Raw genomic sequence first — 17,442 nt, forward strand, 5'->3', positions numbered from 1 at the left:
CGGTCACATGCTTAATGGGGTTTCCGTAAACTTGGAGAGGAATCTGGGATTGACAGTTGATGGTCATATACTCTGTTTTGGGCGGGGTTTTGGGTACGCTGATAATATGTCCAAGGTCTGCTGCGGCATTAGAGAGCTGAGACTAGGTCCGTGGGGTGGAAGACTCAAGGGGAGCGATATCATCCAGGTCATTTAGCAATTTGGCTGGATATCTTCTTGATCGACGAGGACAGGTCACAACGCTGGAGTCTGGTCCCGATGCCTTTCCAAAAAGGTAGTCAACGAGGATGAGGAAGAGGAAGGGAGCCAATACATCACCTTGCAGTGCAGGACTCCTGTTGTTACATCGAAGGGTTCAGAGATGCATCCGTCAACCATAACAGTAGTTACTGCACTGCTTGACTTACTGTTAAGTACCTTATTTATTTATTAATTTATTGATTTATTGCCTTCAATGCAATAGACCGTGAGCCATGAACTTGATCGAACAAATATAATGCTGTATTATATTTGGTAGGTAGGCATTTACATATGGTATGACTCCTAATACACTGTACATGTATATCACTACACACCGAGCATATATCATAATAAACAGCTGCCTACGATACATGATGTCTTACGCTCTCACCTTCAGGTGCAAAATCACATTCGCCATTTTGTTGGTAATTTAATAGGGTAAGTAACAGGGTAAGTTTTAGTTGTCTTTGATTTTCGATTATTAAGAATTTATCAAGAAACCCAGTCTTACTCTCGATTCAAGACAAATTCAGTACCAGCACTTATTTTTTTGGATTAAAAATATTACCCTGCTTTGCCAAATGGAACCACTGCTAAAACATTAAAGGATTTGAAACTACAAGTGACAATTCCTCTCCCAGCTAGTTTACCAATAAAATAAGTTATTTCTTAAGAAGTACTCGAATGTAAGTCCATACATGCTTGTGATAACCAATTTCTAAAAGTTTAAACTGACTGGGGTCGAGCATATTAACTTAGTCCGCCTTAAATAGAATATTGTGGTTACCGCAATTGGACATTCGGTTTGGCTAAAGCCAAGAACAAGCGTAACAACAAACCTGACCCTCCTACTAATGCCATCCAAGTAGAGGGCAAGAAATCGTCAACTTACATCACCCTACCGTATATAGAGGGGTTGTCGCAGAAACTCTAGTGTATTTTTATATCCTACGGTGTTGCGACTAGCTTCAGACGGCATATTACGCTGAAGAAGCATTTAGTTTCACCCAAGGATCCCACTCCAACAGAGAAAAAATCAGGCGTACTTTACGCGTGCCCAGTGGTTTACGAGATTCCCTGCAGTGAATGTATAAGTTTTTAGATCTGCCAGACCGGTAGACAACTCGGAGAAAGACTGAAAGAGCACAAGTAAACTCCCCCAGCCGCAAATTCTCTGCTGTCGCAGAGCATAAAACAGATTCTCGCCACAACATTTAGAACCACAATGGTTTTAGCCAAGGATGATAGAGAGTACCCCCGTTTAGAAGAAACCACCAGAACTAAATCGCGATCAAGGACTGGAGTCGCCAATGGTCAATAAAAGGGCAAGTCCGTCACAACATTACAGGACTTCTTCTGAAGAAGATGTGTGTTTAAACAATTAGGAATTTCTAAAAGTGAAAATCGCAACTTAACAAATCTATGGTTAGAATGAAGAATAATTACTGAATCATTATAAACTTTCTAACAACCCGTACTTTAAAATATTGTTGTGATGTTTTACCCACATTAGGCTCCCGCTCTTTTTCACAGATTTCGGTATTTATTTTTGCGCGAGTGCTGGTGAAAGGTGATATATTCTTGAAAAGCGTTTTTGGTTGGAATATAGATAATTATTTTGTTCTGTTTGCGATTTTAATTTATGCACTCCTTTAGCCGACAAAAGTCTTAATATTTACACTATAAAAAGGTTGTAGATTGTAAAGATATCATTTTTTTAAACCGAAAAACTTTCCACACTATTTCTTTTGGGTTGAGATGTTGAGTGAAACCAAATATACCATTCCAAATGCTAGCTGATGTGTGTGTATTTAAAACTAGAACGAAATAACAGGCGTAAGCTCACTAAAATGGACTACTGCCAGATATCACGTTTTTACGATAAATGGAATTTTTGGCATCAGTATCCCTGTTTTTTAAAATCCCAAACTAACCTGATATTCGTGCAAATTTGCATTATTGCAGTATGTTGATCATTAGTCTTCTATCCAATTTTAGCCACATTTTAATCTACAAAATGTACACCTCTACCACCATTTCTATCCAACGTGAGATCACACATCTAGAATGTCAACGTATTAAATGGTAGGTCAGGCAACACTAATTTATATTTGAACTTGACTGGAACTTAACAGAATGATGCTTAATGTGCCATATCTTGATCAAATTATATCTAATAGTCAAATGTCTACATGGATTTTTATTGGATCATAATTGCAGAAGTGACAAATTTGCTGAATTTTCAATACACCTGAACGGCTCTTTATAGAGCTATCAGAATTGACCTTGAGTGTTCGCTTACATTCTGTACCCCTAGGCTTATCTACGTCACCATGTTGCTTAATTTTGTGGAGACCATCTTTACATCCGGCAATGGAACCATTACCGTGGTATTGCTTACCATTCTCGCATCCCTTATTTATTGGAGTATTCGAAGACCAAGCGGGATGCCACCCGGACCTATGGGACTGCCTATTGTTGGAAATATGCTGGGTAAGTTCATCGTTGACACGGGTATATTTTAGAATTATGAGAAAGATCACTGAATATTTAGTTAGTTTCGTCTAGTTTGTGTGTCCCAAGTTTTTATCATACATTAAGTGATATTTCTCATACCTACTCATACACCCACACTCACCCACACAACCACCTTCTCTCATACACCCCACACACACTCCCCAGACATCCACATCAACCTCACACACTCTATTAGATCACCACCCCCTTCATACACCCTCATCATACGCTCACTCTCGTCCGCACACCCTACTCACCTCACCACCTCCCCCTCATACACTCCACACACCCACCCCATACACCCCCACCCAACCCACAAACACCCAACACACTCTAATTATACACCAACACTCACTGACCAACACAACCACCTCCCCCTCATACACCCACACACCCCCCCCATACACACCCCCATCAACCCCACACACCCTACTCATACACCCACATCGACCCCACACACCCTACTCATACATCCACACCTACCATTACAACTAGTTGTAACAGACTGAGTGACAAAGTTAAATGAGCTGTGACATCTTGCCGTCCACAGCCAATACAATTGGAGCCTCATTGGCCTCATGACATTTTATACACAAATATATTGCACTTACCCACTTCTCAAGTCTGTCGAAAGGGACACCCTTGCTAAATCCCTATTGGTTTTTACAGGCGTGTTAGTTCAAGTCAATTTTCTGAGCACATAAAATACCTAAAATACTAATTTGCCTTGCCTTTGGTTTATTTATTTCATTCAATTTCATTCGTTTATTTATTTAATTCAATTATTTAAAACTTGTTGTTTCATCAAGAGGTGTTTATATAATGGCATGTTTTGTGATTTCCCCCATTGACAGTAAGTGCAACAGTACGTGTCCGTGGGGGTGAGATGGAACAGCTAAATCTCGGCAAAAGTAACCAATGGGAAAAAAAGATATCTTAGCTAAATTTGCTACCAAAATGCCTGTAATTTGAATATTGTAAAAGTAACAACACGCTGTCGATGTTCGTGGTATCAATGATTATTTCTGAAAAGTGCTTCTTTTTTAGTTTAATCTTACGACTTACTGTCCAATCTGCGATGTCCTGTGTTATACTGTAAAATGAACGTGTAGGTTTTAATAAAACAAACGCTTTTTCTTTCAGATATCTTAGATAAACCTCATGTGAAATTTGAGAAAATGACACAAAAGTATGGCAATGTATTCAGCGTGAAAATAGGACAACGATGGATGGTAGTTCTCAATCAAATAGATGTAGTCAGAGATGCACTGCTCAGAAAACCAGATGAGTTTGCAGGAAGACCTCACTATCATTCAGGTATGTATGTTCGGTAAAAATAGTCAAATATTCAAATATTCAAATGAAGTTATATCCCTTGGCGCAAAAAATGTAATATTTTTTAAGCTGGTGCAGTGTGCAAGTATGAGCGTTGCTTGTTTAATAATCTCAAAATAATCATGACATTGACATTTTAATGCAATTTATTCAGTTGGTTTATTTACCGAAAATGGCAAGAACATTATATCGGCTGACTTCAGTGCAACATGGAAACTCCACAGAAAATTGAGCCATTCTGCAATAAGGTAAAGTGATTATAAGTTCTAAACGGGCAAAGTACTTTCCAATTTTGATATCCTTAAAAAATCATTAATATTTATCCTGAATTAAATTACCAACAATTTGGTTTCTTCAAAATATTGACATTTGAGATATTTTAATACTGTATGAGTATGTGAATCTACGGGATATTCATAACACATTGAACCGATCGACTTTGATATATGATCATGAAAACTATATAAATATTTTGTGGTAAAATAATAAAGATCAATATTTTATTAAATCGTTACAATATTGCTATGACATTTTCCAGAGATGAGTCTGGTATTTATACCTAGTTATTATGTAAAAAGAGACACATGTAGCAGCCAACAAGTGCTTCGTTTTGATATGGAAGTAGACATATGTGTTAAAATTTGAGATATTTTAATATTGCATGAGTATGTGAATCTACGGGATATTCATAACACATTGAACCGATCGGCTTTGATATGATAATGAAAACTATATAAATAAACCGTTACAATATTGCTTTGACATTTTATAGAAATTTTGCGACTGGAAAAAAGTTGGAAAGCATCGTTCATGAAGTCACCGAGCGCATAGGTAAACGAATAGATGAGCAGCATGGGAAGCCCATCGACCCGAAACACGTGGTATGCCTAGGTATCTACAATATTCTTGGGAGGCTTTGTTTTGCACACAAGTAAGTGTAAAGATAAAACATGACAAGCCATAACACACAGCGTCATCATCCCTATATCTTCGTGTCAAACATTGCCGTGATATAGGGGGATTTGCCATTTGGTCTAATACCTAGTTCGTCTATATCCATGGCTAGTAGACATACTGGATATTAGACCAAACAATATTAGACTAAAATGGACATTAGACTATATGATTATTAGACTAAATGGCAATTAGCCTTTCTGGTAATAGACCAATTGAATATAGACGAAACGGGAATTAGACCAAATGGTATTAGACTAAATGGCAATAGACCTGATATAGTAGTGCAAATCCACTAGTTCTTCAACAGCTGCGCATGGCAATTTTGTTCGAGATAGGCCGAGCGACTTAGGCTAAGCACATCACCTGGACGATATGAGATAGCACAGTGTTTCCATTCATCAGCTGAAATGACACGTTTTTACGATCTGCGCATGCTCATTACTATTTGACGTTGCCAATTTGTTGTCAGTTTTTTTGTTTTCAATACCCTGACTGGACGTTTAATACCCTGACTAGAGATTACCATATTCTTTCAACACATATTTTCAACTGCAAGTCAAACAATGGATTTTAACATAGACCAAAAAGAAAAGATATTTTCTATGATTTGAGATTGTAACTAAACGATGTACAATGCCAAGAATTGAGTTTTCAACAGCTTAGAAATCACGAGAATCTATTGCAGGGAATTAATTATAAGCGATTTCCGAGGTGCACCTAATTTTTAATGGGAAGCGTAATGGCAGTGTGCCCCTGAAATATAACCTCTTTCACTAGCTATGTTCTACATCGCTCTATAACTCATGTATATAACAATCGCCGGACTTTACGATTATGAAATCAGTATGCCCACATTAAGATAAAATAATTGCAAAAATCAATGTTATACCCTCCTGGAATAGTGCATGACGGGAAGTAGATAAAGGTTTATAGATTAAATACTAGTTCTGCTCACCGGGTTCTGTTCTCAACCCAAACACTGTGGCAATTCATTATTTCCAGGTACGAATTGGATGATCCAAGGATTACGTGGTTCATTCGACAGAGCCGTGAGGCGCTTGAGAATTTTGGAGTGGGCATGTTGGCTGATTTTATCCCTGTTTTGCGATTTCTTCCGACCCCTGGTGTCCGAAAAATGAAGCAGATTATTGAAGAAAGTCATAACTTTTTGTATGATGAATTGGAACTTCATCGTAAATCATTTGACCCATGTAAGTTTTTTATGTTAAAACTACAAATATTCGTAGATTCTCTGTCTGTCCAGCACACTCTGTCAAAGGCCTTTTTTGGTTCCCGTTTTTGGCTGAAGCCAAACTGTAATTTTTCCAATGAAATGTGAAAATAATCAAGCTGATGGTTGATGGTTCTGTGGTCTTGTATTTTAGTTATAACCCTACTAATGTCTAAATTTAGCTGGTAGCTTTTTAATAAAGAAGGCATTTTGTTGGTTTCTCCATAGACATGATGGAGGGAGATTTGCACGGTATCGCAAATATTTTGATAACTTTCATATAACTACCAAATATAAAATATTCCTGGCTTTGTGGTACTGAGTGGGTTACATATTCAATATTTCGACCACATAGTCGTTATCAGATATGAGATATCCATGGTCGTTATGTACAGGCGTGGTTGTCACCACTCTCCGAACTTCAGTGATGAAGAACTATACCATTTCCACATCAATGAGACACTCAGAAAACAACTTGTTCATCCAAAAGATAGTGTACAGGCAGTGTACAAGATCTGATGCCGGAACTATAGCTTACATTACATCGGAGAAACTTTAAGAAAATTCGCTACGCGGTTGGAAGAACGTAGTGATGTGGAAAAGTCAGTAGCAAAGCGGTCAAGTGGTCACTAGAGGTTAAAGACCACTAATTATGTATTACACGGGTTTCAATGGGAAAATGGCTAATTTCATATTCAGAACTCTCACAGTTAAATGCCACTAATATCAGGTGAAACTATATGATTAGATGCCAAATGATCAAAAACTCAACATAGGTTGTCCTGAGACTTTTCTTGTTTTAACGCACTGAACCGTAAACACCTTAAAATGGCAGTGCGCCCTCGAAGCTGAAAGGTGCAACATGGTAGGGCGAATATTTACTAAAAACCCAGAGGATGTTTAAAGACATTCCCATGACCCAATGGGGTTTCTGACCTTGGTATGTCTGGTTTTTGTACACATGTGGCAAGTTTACCATACTTTGCATTGGGATTGTGTGCAAATATCTGATGTTTTCATCCTATTATTTAACATTGAAAACATCGAGACTTAGGAATAAAATTAATGCAGTGGGACAATATAAATGTTTCCTGTAAGAAAATCAAATATCAGTCCTAAGTCTCAACTATTAGCTCATTGGCTGCAGTTTTAAAATGACCATTTTGTGTGTGTGACAATGGGGACTTTGCCTGTAAAATTAGGTTATATTGGTCAAATTTCCCAATCATAGTGCATTGTAGGAATGCCTTTAAGCCTCCTCTGCTAAAAACCGAAGCCGTGCGTATGAATTTTGGTACTATTACAACAAAAATGTCATATAATGAGAGACAATATACAATTTTGAAGCATCAAACCCTAAAAAGTACTTTTTTGGCTATATAACTTGATCAATTTCAGCGATTTTAATGCAGTCTATTCAGATGCCATGCAAACAAATAGTTACTCGTCGTATTTCCATGTATCGCCCAGGCCTATTAGTGGTATGTAACCTATAGTATTGAGAAAGGGGCCATTAAAAACTACGCAGAAGTCGTCCATAACAGACCATGTTGTTGACAAGAATCACGTCATTAGATGGAGGGACGCTGAGGTCCGATTGTACGGAGCAAGACGAGTCGTTAATGATTCAAGGCCAATAATACCTTTTACCGAATTCACTTCAGAATGCACAACAAAACACACTGTTCGATTAAGATAACAATATCTGAATATTTAATCAAAAGTAAAGTATGATTTTAATAATATTTTTGTGAGTGAACATAAATACATGCAATCAATCAGAGTCAATCAAATACACTATGTTTAGTAACGATTCACTTGTACTGCCAAGAAACAATACTTTATCCTTTGCCAAGATATCCTTTGCATATAAAATCCTCGCACATATGACAATCTCCAAAATGGTGCTTTTCCCACATTTCACACAATTTCTAATGGAAAACAGGCCTGTCTCGAATGCCGTCATCCTGTTTCCACTTACATTGACAGCTGTGTTCTTTCATAAACCAGACTTCAGCAAGTCGACAGAAGAATATATTCCTTTCTTGGAATAGGTATGCACTTTGACGCATTCTAGATTTTTTCCGTTATTACTGGATATTAGTACATTGACAACCTAAGATATGTCCGGTTCGTAATTTCACTTCTTTGAAGGCATATTGATTAAGATCATTAAATAACCAACAACAACACTGAAATAATCTGTCAAGAATTGTGTTCACATTTTCTTATAAATACTAAACACAAAAATGCCATATTATATTAATAGCCAAGTCACACCTTCACAAAATATGATGTAATCTGGAAAACTCCAAGCCCAATTATTAGTGATTAATCTTTCACATTACAACACTTCTTGGGGTATTTCCCAATATGGTGTCATATCCATTTTACATTTTGGGGGATTCCCCGTCCATAAATAGTCCATACTTTGGTTACTCTGCTTACATGGAAAAGGGGGATTCCCAAATTTAAATTGTAAACAAAGTTAAATGACCAAAATGTGACGTGTCATGTCAAAAGAAGACACTTATGTGCAGGATCGTAAATAGAGAAAAGGCAAAAAATCTGCCCGGGGATGATTTCTTCACAATTTTTTTTTTGTTGCGAATTTGTGATGTTATTAATGTTTAAGATATTGTCTGATAGTTTCAGAACGGAATATAACTGGCATCTTGTATTCGAGGTAATTTCTACTCTCAACATAATAATATTCTTAAAGGCCGATATCTCAATTTCCAATTTTATAATAACTTACGAACACAATATCTTCGCTTCGGAAGGTCCGATTTCATTGGGGAAAACGGCTATGTGGAAAATATGTAAAAACCTCTCTTTTGACATGACACGTCACAAATTAGATTACTCAGGGCACATTATAACAGATATAAACGCTGGATAAAGGAGGCTGTAGAAATAAGAAAGACAGTGCGTACAACTATGAACAGAGATGAAGGATAGTTTACAAATATATACTGTTGAGAGGTTCTGGTTAAACCTATGGGCCGAGGTAAGATCAATAGTACTATTTTCCTGAGGGCGCAGTCCCGAAGGAAAATAGTATTAATTGATCTCAAAGAGGGACCATAGTTTTAACCAGAACTTCGAATAAAGGCAGTATATATTTGTTATATATTCTTCATTAATATGTTATTTGTTCATTGATTGGTTAAAAGAAAATTATTTGACGTTTTGACTCTCCAGCTTCTATCCTGAGTGAACAGCACGACCAATTTAATCACAACCTATATTTTGCCCTTCAAAAAATAGGCTAAAATCGGCGAACCAATTACAGCAGCGCGAAATTACGCTATGGCAGTTTCGCGTGCGTGAACTGTTCCGTCGCATGAAATGCTCCCACGTGGGTGAAAAGTACTATTTACGGCTTGGAGGTACTATTTACAGCTCATCCGGGACATTGCAGATACTATTTACGGCTTAGAGGTACTATTTACGGATAGGAGTACCGATGGTAGCACTATTTTTGGTCATGTGATCTACTTTTAACCAATCAATGAACTAGAATATATTAATGAAGTAAATAATATTAACTCTCTCACATTTTTGATGAGTTTCTGTCTGCAACATGGGTCAAGAAAATCCCCAGAGTAAAACCCAACTGGCAACTCCAATATTCTTGATCCAAACCCAGAGTCAATTGTCAGTAGCTGCATTCAATCCTCACCAAGTGTTGACAAAGGCAACAGTGTTTGCTGAAACGTAAACATGTAATGCAATTTAGGAATCAGATACAACGAACCTTGTTTAGTACTCTACCGATCCTGATGAATTTGTTGAATCGCAGTTTGATTATATCGCTATTGATTTCATATATTAAAATCCTGATATAAATAATTATATAATATTGAATGGCTTTGAGTGTAATATATACAAGAATAATTATATTGCACAATATTATCATTATTATTTATATCAGACTTTTGCTATGCGGTAAAATGAAAATTTAAGCTTACCTAGCCACCGGGTTTAACCAATGTGTATTGTAATGTAAGCTTACCTTTTGACCTTCTTGTTTTCTGCTCTTTACTCTCCAAAGACAATTTCGGAATAATTATATATAGGTTTATTAGATGTGGATTATATTTACTAAGGTTATCATCATCCAGAATTGCCGCGAATTAAGTTTGTAATTTTACTTGTTTATACAGTACGAAATCTCATATGAGCCGTTACGGTGTCTGTATTGTTGTCCTGTTGTATGATGACGCGTGTTGTTGTTGTCACCATGGTAACGCGCGACGCGTTCGAGATACGCGTACAATATTTAAAAAAATATTGTATTGCATCCGGGTATCTGGCAAATATTGTACAATATACAGTTTTATTGTATCGCTCAAAAGCCTGATAATTATAAATATTAATAATGAATATTGTTGCAGGCAATGTGGGTGACATATTAGATTCGTTGCTTCTGGCGCAGAAGGAAACTATAGACGAAGGAAACGATCTCGGGGAATCCCTTACTGATGCGCATCTTGTACATACCATCGGAGATATTTTCGGAGGTAAATATCAGACCAAAACTTGGGTACAAGCTGGTAAGATCCCAGAATAAAACAAAGACCGTTCATTAAGCTTGGGAGAGGACACCCACGCTGTGGATTCAAAATGTGCACAGGTTCCTCTGATGTTTACCTTCATTCGCATTAGATCATATATACGAGGGCTGGTCAATAAGTTCCCACAACTATGGTGTATCTCCGCTCATGCATGACTTAGATGTCTGTTACTTACGCTAAATACAAGTTTGTACTTTTGTCTTTCAAAACAAATATGCATTAGCGATGATGAATACTTAATTACGTAATGATATTAGCATAAACACAATAGCGTATGGACACTGCCTGATTTATGGTGAAAAGTAGTCAAGAAAATCTCGCGCCAAATTGAGGTATTGTTACATAATTCCAAATATCTCAAGAATAAAAGTATGGAATATGGCGCGGTTTTTGCAACTTTGTAGACCGATAACATAGGAATGATGCTGTACTCTTTTTAGATCTATACCATTTTTATTAAAGAAAAGGGATCGTGTTGAATATCTCCACTTTGGGTAGGCTTTATCACCCATTGTCCTTTACATGATAAGAGATAGAAAGCTTATCGATGACAAAATTAAACCAATGGTACCTTGTTTGATTGGGTATCTATTGATTATTAAAAAGGAAGGTTCCAGTGGTGAAATCACATACATTTTTTTTCTTAATGAACCCTTGTTTTCAAAAGGTCTTGTTTTTGTGATCAAAGTAGCACACTATAGAGAGGCTCCGGATTGAATAAGAAATTTGAATTTCGAAAGGCATGTCTAATTCTAGCATAATGACTTGGTATAGCAATTCACTCGCACAGCTACTGTTCCATAAACCTTGTATTAGTCATATTTTTAGCGCTTTTTTGATGAAATTTTACTTTTTTCTTACATTTTTGGTACTTTCAATCATACATATCATCAATTCTATTTTTATTGCATCAAATTCTATTGTCCTGACTATGATCTCTCATACCATACCAATAATCATATTTGTTTTTGTTTTATTTTGGAGATAATTTCGATTCTTTCGTCTACCATTATTTGTACATTAATGTATGCCATACTTGTGTTTATTTGCAATGAAAGCTGGATCAGATACAACTATCATTACAATCCACTGGACACTGGCTATTATGGCAGAATATCCAGACATACAAAAGAAGGTGGCCATGGAAATCGAAGAGGTCGTAGGTCATGGGAGACTGTCCACTTTGGGAGATAGAGGGCACCTTGCGTATACAGAAGCAACCATGATGGAAGTTTTACGCTTCAGTACTATCGCTCCATTGGGTGTGCCACACTCAACAACATGTGATGTTATGTTAGGTAAATATTAAGTCAAGTTTGTGTGCTTACGATGGGTGTTAGTCAAACCTAATAGTTTTATAGCCGATATTACCACACCGTTATTGTTCGTTTTTTTTTTAATTATTATTTTCTTTTATTTAAATGCTACTAGAATGGTCTTTAAGAAAAATTAAAGGGAATTAGAGTATAAAACCATTAAAAGGGATTTAGAGCATGTACTATATTTATAGTTTCTATATTCTATGATATCCAAAAACAAACAAACAAACAAACAAAAAACATCATGCAGTTATTGTTAACTACATGTATGCACACACAACACAGGGGCACTCACAATAGGCAATGAACACTACTGGTAGCGCTGTGTTGTAGCTATTGGGGATGGACTAGTTAGTATCATATATCAAAAAGTATAAAAGCTATAATTTTAGTATGTGCTCTATGTTTCAATTACTTATTCTTTTCCAAATATCTGAATCTTCAACCCGGTACAAGCTTTAATAACGGGGGAACTTACATTTTTATTAAAAAGAAATCCTACCATCTATCCAAATTCGCCGTGTTATTCCAATGCACATTTTGCTTCACCGGGCAGCCATTTTTTGGTCGTATTTGGAAGATTGGTGTTATAAAACCGTCATAGGTACAAATTTAGTACTTTCTGTCAATCAATTATGGCTTATTCTCTACATGTCAATCTTTAAATAATTGGCATAGTCCTTATAATAACTTGATGAGTAAATGACAGCAAACAGCTGCAAACCAGTGAAAAATATCCCAAAACTCGGTCAGTGGAGCTCCGCTCGTACATGTCAATAGAGTCATTGTCGATTGGATTAGTCGTCCGTAGCGGACAATTCAGACGCTCATTGGATCAATATTATCAGGTGGTAATAAGTTTGCATTGGACAATAGATTACTATAATGGTTTAGTACTGCATATATCGGTTTAATCTTCAATAAGCGGGTTTATGGCTGGAAAGGTCACGGCGAATTCGCCGTGGACGTAAGTGCACTATGATAAATAAATAAATTTCAAAATTAAAGCATTATCAACTGAATATATGAATACAAAACCCACCCAAGTCCATACGTTGGCTAAATTGAGATAAGCATGGGAAATTGTTGCTATAGGCCTGTCATATGTATGAAAGAACAACTCAAATTCATCCTCTGTGTCTATTGAGCATGTGAAAAATAGCATGTATGAAAGAACCACCCAATTCCATGATTTGAGTCTTGTAACACATTGATTGAAATCCAGTATGTATAAAAGTCCACTTGTAACACATACATTGCCAGAGAGTGACTTTTGAAAAAAAAATGGGTTTAATAAAGGAAAGTGTGTGGTTTATATTACATGGCAGAATGCTTATCAACATTATACATACCTGTGTGCTTTATGTTGTATTGTCATACTAGTGGTAATCTCATTCGAACATTGTTGTCTTTGTATATGATTCAAAAAACCACCCAAGTCCAAAATTTAAAATGTACCCCACGAAGTCCCTGAAATGCTAATCGTCATACCTAATACAGGTTAATCCACTCATTTGCACGTAATACTTACCATATTGACCAGGTAAATCTAACTGAAGGAATTAAAATGATACACAGGTTTTTCTCTCAAAATCTCTTCCCATGGACTTGGGTGGGTTTTGTATTCATGTATTCAACTGCTTAACAAAAGTGGACGCTATCACTCTGCACTAAAGTGCTACGTATTGCCCATTTAGACATGACTCTTGTACAGTGTATAATATTAGCCCTTTAGTTGTAGGCTAGGTCGGTCTAGTATCCACTGCCTGACCACTTATGTTTAATATATTTTCAGGTGACTTTCAAATTCCAAAGGACACCATGGTTTCCATTAACCATTATGCGCTGCATTTTGATGAAGATATGTGGGATAAACCGAAACTCTTTAAGCCAGGTACGTCACAGCTATTATCCAGGCATAAAAATGTTATTTATAGAAAATCATTTGCAGGACGCATTTATAGCAGTGTAATGAAAAGCCACACCCGCCACATTGGGCAAATATAATATACCCCACGTTTCATTGATCAGAATTATCTAGTCGCTTAGTTCAAGTTCAAGTAATGGTAGGTGAGACCTTTCCGAAGTCAACATTAAGTCCATCATTATGCAGTTACTGTACCGTCCGTTTTTCCTGTTCAGTGCACACACAGCGCTCCTTTGATGATTGACCTCTAGCTCACTCACTGTACTGTAGGTATAGGCAATAAACTCTAGTTAGTGAGCTGGTGGGAAAACCTTTCACCCAATATTAACCATAGAGGTTCACATGTGAATTATAATATTCTTCCTTAACATACTACAATTTGAAGTACAAAATGTCACGGGAAAGCTGTTCCAAAATTTCATAGCAGTAGGTCGTGTAATTTCAATGGCAAATTGTGCTCAACAGCTGACTTGTGATAGCTCCAACTTCGAAGGGGCACCATCGGGTGATCGGTTTAATCACTTTTCGCCATAGAAGCTGTAAATAAACTTCAATTCTTTTCCTCTATGGTCATCTAAATATTATTAAAATGCGATTTTGGGAAGATTATTGTCGAGCCCTCCCAAATATGCAGTTCTGACTACCCGATAGGGAGCTAAAACTTATTTCCAAACCGTGTTAAGTCTAAAATCACATGTTTTTTCATTTACTTGTGTGATACAATCACAATTACTCTGACAAGTTTGACATGAGTTGTACCATCAACAAGCCTGATTAACAATATGCAGACTATTGTTCTCATTTGGGAAACAAAGGCCACGCACAGTATTGTTACTGTGCGTTTGCTTTGTAATGGTACATCCAACTGAAATCATGATACCTATTTCACCACAGCCCATTGCAATATCACACAGGTAAATCAGAAACATGTGTTTGTGGATTTAACCATGGATATGAGACACATCACTGATTTAACATAGTTGAGCTGTTTTCAATGAGGTTTATCTTGGTTTAATGGGGTTTATGTCCTGCAAAGGTCGTGGTGAATTCTGCTGTAGACATGACTGCATAATGTAATACAACATTGAGCACTCTGTTTTGTAACCGGACATTTCAACTGTAATTCTGTAATTAAATAATTTACATAAAATCACAATACAGTGTTTATGCTTTTTAAAGATTTATAAAGATCTGTCCCGAAATCTTTCATGTACAACTTGAACATCATAATTATGACGTGTGTCTGATGTGCTTAGGCACCACATTGACGTTGGTCGTATAGTGCTAACAGTTAGTGCCCGGTTAAGTATTGATAACTCTTTCTATCATAAGCTGCATTGAATATAATAATTATTATTTGCATCGCATTATCATTTTTCATTTAAATCAAAACAAAAGCACTTTGTAAATGTTCAGGGTACGATACACAGTGTCTTCGACCCTATATCTTCATGGCAGGAATCGCCATGGTAGGTTAAATCCACAGCCACGATTAGCCATTTGGTTCAAACCTTTAAAGCTCTTTTAAACTAATAATTAGTCGAGGGACATAACTAAGGCTACTCACAATAGCCGGGTAATCGATCTTGGTTGTGCGTGATTAAGCTTGTATACCCCATTGAGGTCAATGGTCATCGACTTTTATACTGCCTACAGTGAGTGCAGCTGTACTACACGCTGCACGCTGTAGTCCATAACAGGACCAACGCAATATAAAATGGTCACATTTTGAGTTCAAAGCGCACGGCCAATTTTCAAAGCGCATTCTAGCGACTATCATATCTGTTCAACACGTATTTCCAAGTTTATGAGACCAAATCTGGTTTCTTGAGAAAAAAATCATGACGGGAGATATTCATCATTTTCTAACCCGGTATCAGAAGATTTTCGTCTGATATCAAAATCGTGCATAGCAATTCACGTGTATCGATCCCGTGTATTCATTTTAGTGTCCCTTCTGCACCAAATAATTATTAGCCAGGCGGTGTCGGTGTGCGATACCTATCGGGGCACCAATAGCGACAATCGATAGTGTCATAGGACCGAATGAGACGTTTTACCTTATTCTGTGATTGCGTAATAACAATAATATAGCATCATTATGAGTTTGGCTGATTTGTCATAACCCCCATCTTTAACAGAGCACTTCTTGGATGATTCTGGTTCAATACGTCAGCATCCCAATAGTTTCTTACCATTCTCAGCCGGAAGAAGGTCATGTCTTGGAGAATCTCTGGCAAAAGCGGAATTGTTCCTGATTTTTACCTGGTTCTTGCAGAACTACGAGATCTCAAAAGTACCTGGAGACAAAGGAGAATCCTTGTTGGAACGTATAAAGCCAGGGTCGAGCATTTTGCGTGAGTTGGACTACTATGAGGTCATCATGAAGAGACGTGTATATTAAATGGGCGTATAATTGACTAGTTTTATTCGTACAATTATTTTGTGTAATTAAGATATTTTTACCGTTTTACCGTTTAACGTTTAGACGTCCTTACCATGCTTACGTCTAGGTAAAGTTAAGGAGAATCTAATGTTCCCGCTTTAAAATCCCGCTTAATTCCCGACCATAGTGGAATTCCTGGAGAAGGCAACGAAAATTAGCATGAGGCGCATTGATATGTAAATGTAAATTATAGCGGGCGTTAGTCAGGTTATGCAGACGAAGCCCATAGGCATGTCAAATTGCTAAGGCACCAGAAACAAATTTGTCCGATCTTTGGACGACCGTCGATGCTGTTTCGATGCTTGTTATTAATGAACTAACAACTAATTAATCAGAATTAATGCTAAATTTATATTTTTCAATATTAATACAGGCAAAGATTTATATGTTAACACAATTAATAATAGTTAATTAATTGATTTCATAAATACTAAGGATCGACCAAGCATCGATGGTCGATCGAAATATCGAACTAATTTGTTTCTATTGCCTAAGTGAATGTGTATAATCTTCTTTCTGTATAGGTATATTTCGTTGACCGTTTCGTTATTATAACAAAAGAGCCAATATAAAATGTATTAAGTGTATACACTTTTACATGCCATTATTTTTAGTGTAGAGCTTCACCGACTGAAGTTAATTATACAACGACTGCATCATAGAATCCAATTCCAATAATATCAGTTCGGGGGCACTGCTAATTCAAAGACTTCTCTGATATCAAAGACGGGTCAGTGATTTCACATACGGGGGTCTGTGATATCACATACGTCGTGCTTTTTTTACAGTTCGGCACTAGATGCAGCACATCGGAACGAAGGTGACTGTATCGGAATATGTGACGTGTCATGTCAAAAGGAGACACTTTTGGGCAGGTTATCAATTTTGAG

The 17,442-nt window shown here is 36.9% G+C and overlaps 1 protein-coding gene across 1 annotated transcript; it reads left to right on the forward strand.

Moving 5' to 3' along the window:
- Positions 1-375: 375 nt before the first annotated feature.
- LOC140164592 (steroid 17-alpha-hydroxylase/17,20 lyase-like) lies at positions 376-17,127 on the forward strand. Its single transcript, XM_072187907.1, has 10 exons — positions 376-678; positions 2,558-2,733; positions 3,901-4,074; positions 4,247-4,340; positions 4,865-5,023; positions 6,052-6,260; positions 10,681-10,806; positions 11,919-12,158; positions 13,975-14,073; positions 16,248-17,127. Exons 2-10 carry the CDS (start codon positions 2,574-2,576, stop codon positions 16,508-16,510), a joined length of 1,524 nt encoding a protein of 507 aa, XP_072044008.1. The 5' UTR covers positions 376-678; positions 2,558-2,573; the 3' UTR covers positions 16,511-17,127.
- The last annotated feature ends 315 nt before the right edge of the window (positions 17,128-17,442 follow it).

The sequence above is a fragment of the Amphiura filiformis genome, chromosome 11 (genome assembly GCF_039555335.1).
Source record: "Amphiura filiformis chromosome 11, Afil_fr2py, whole genome shotgun sequence".
Classification (NCBI taxonomy): Eukaryota; Metazoa; Echinodermata; class Ophiuroidea; order Amphilepidida; family Amphiuridae; genus Amphiura; species Amphiura filiformis.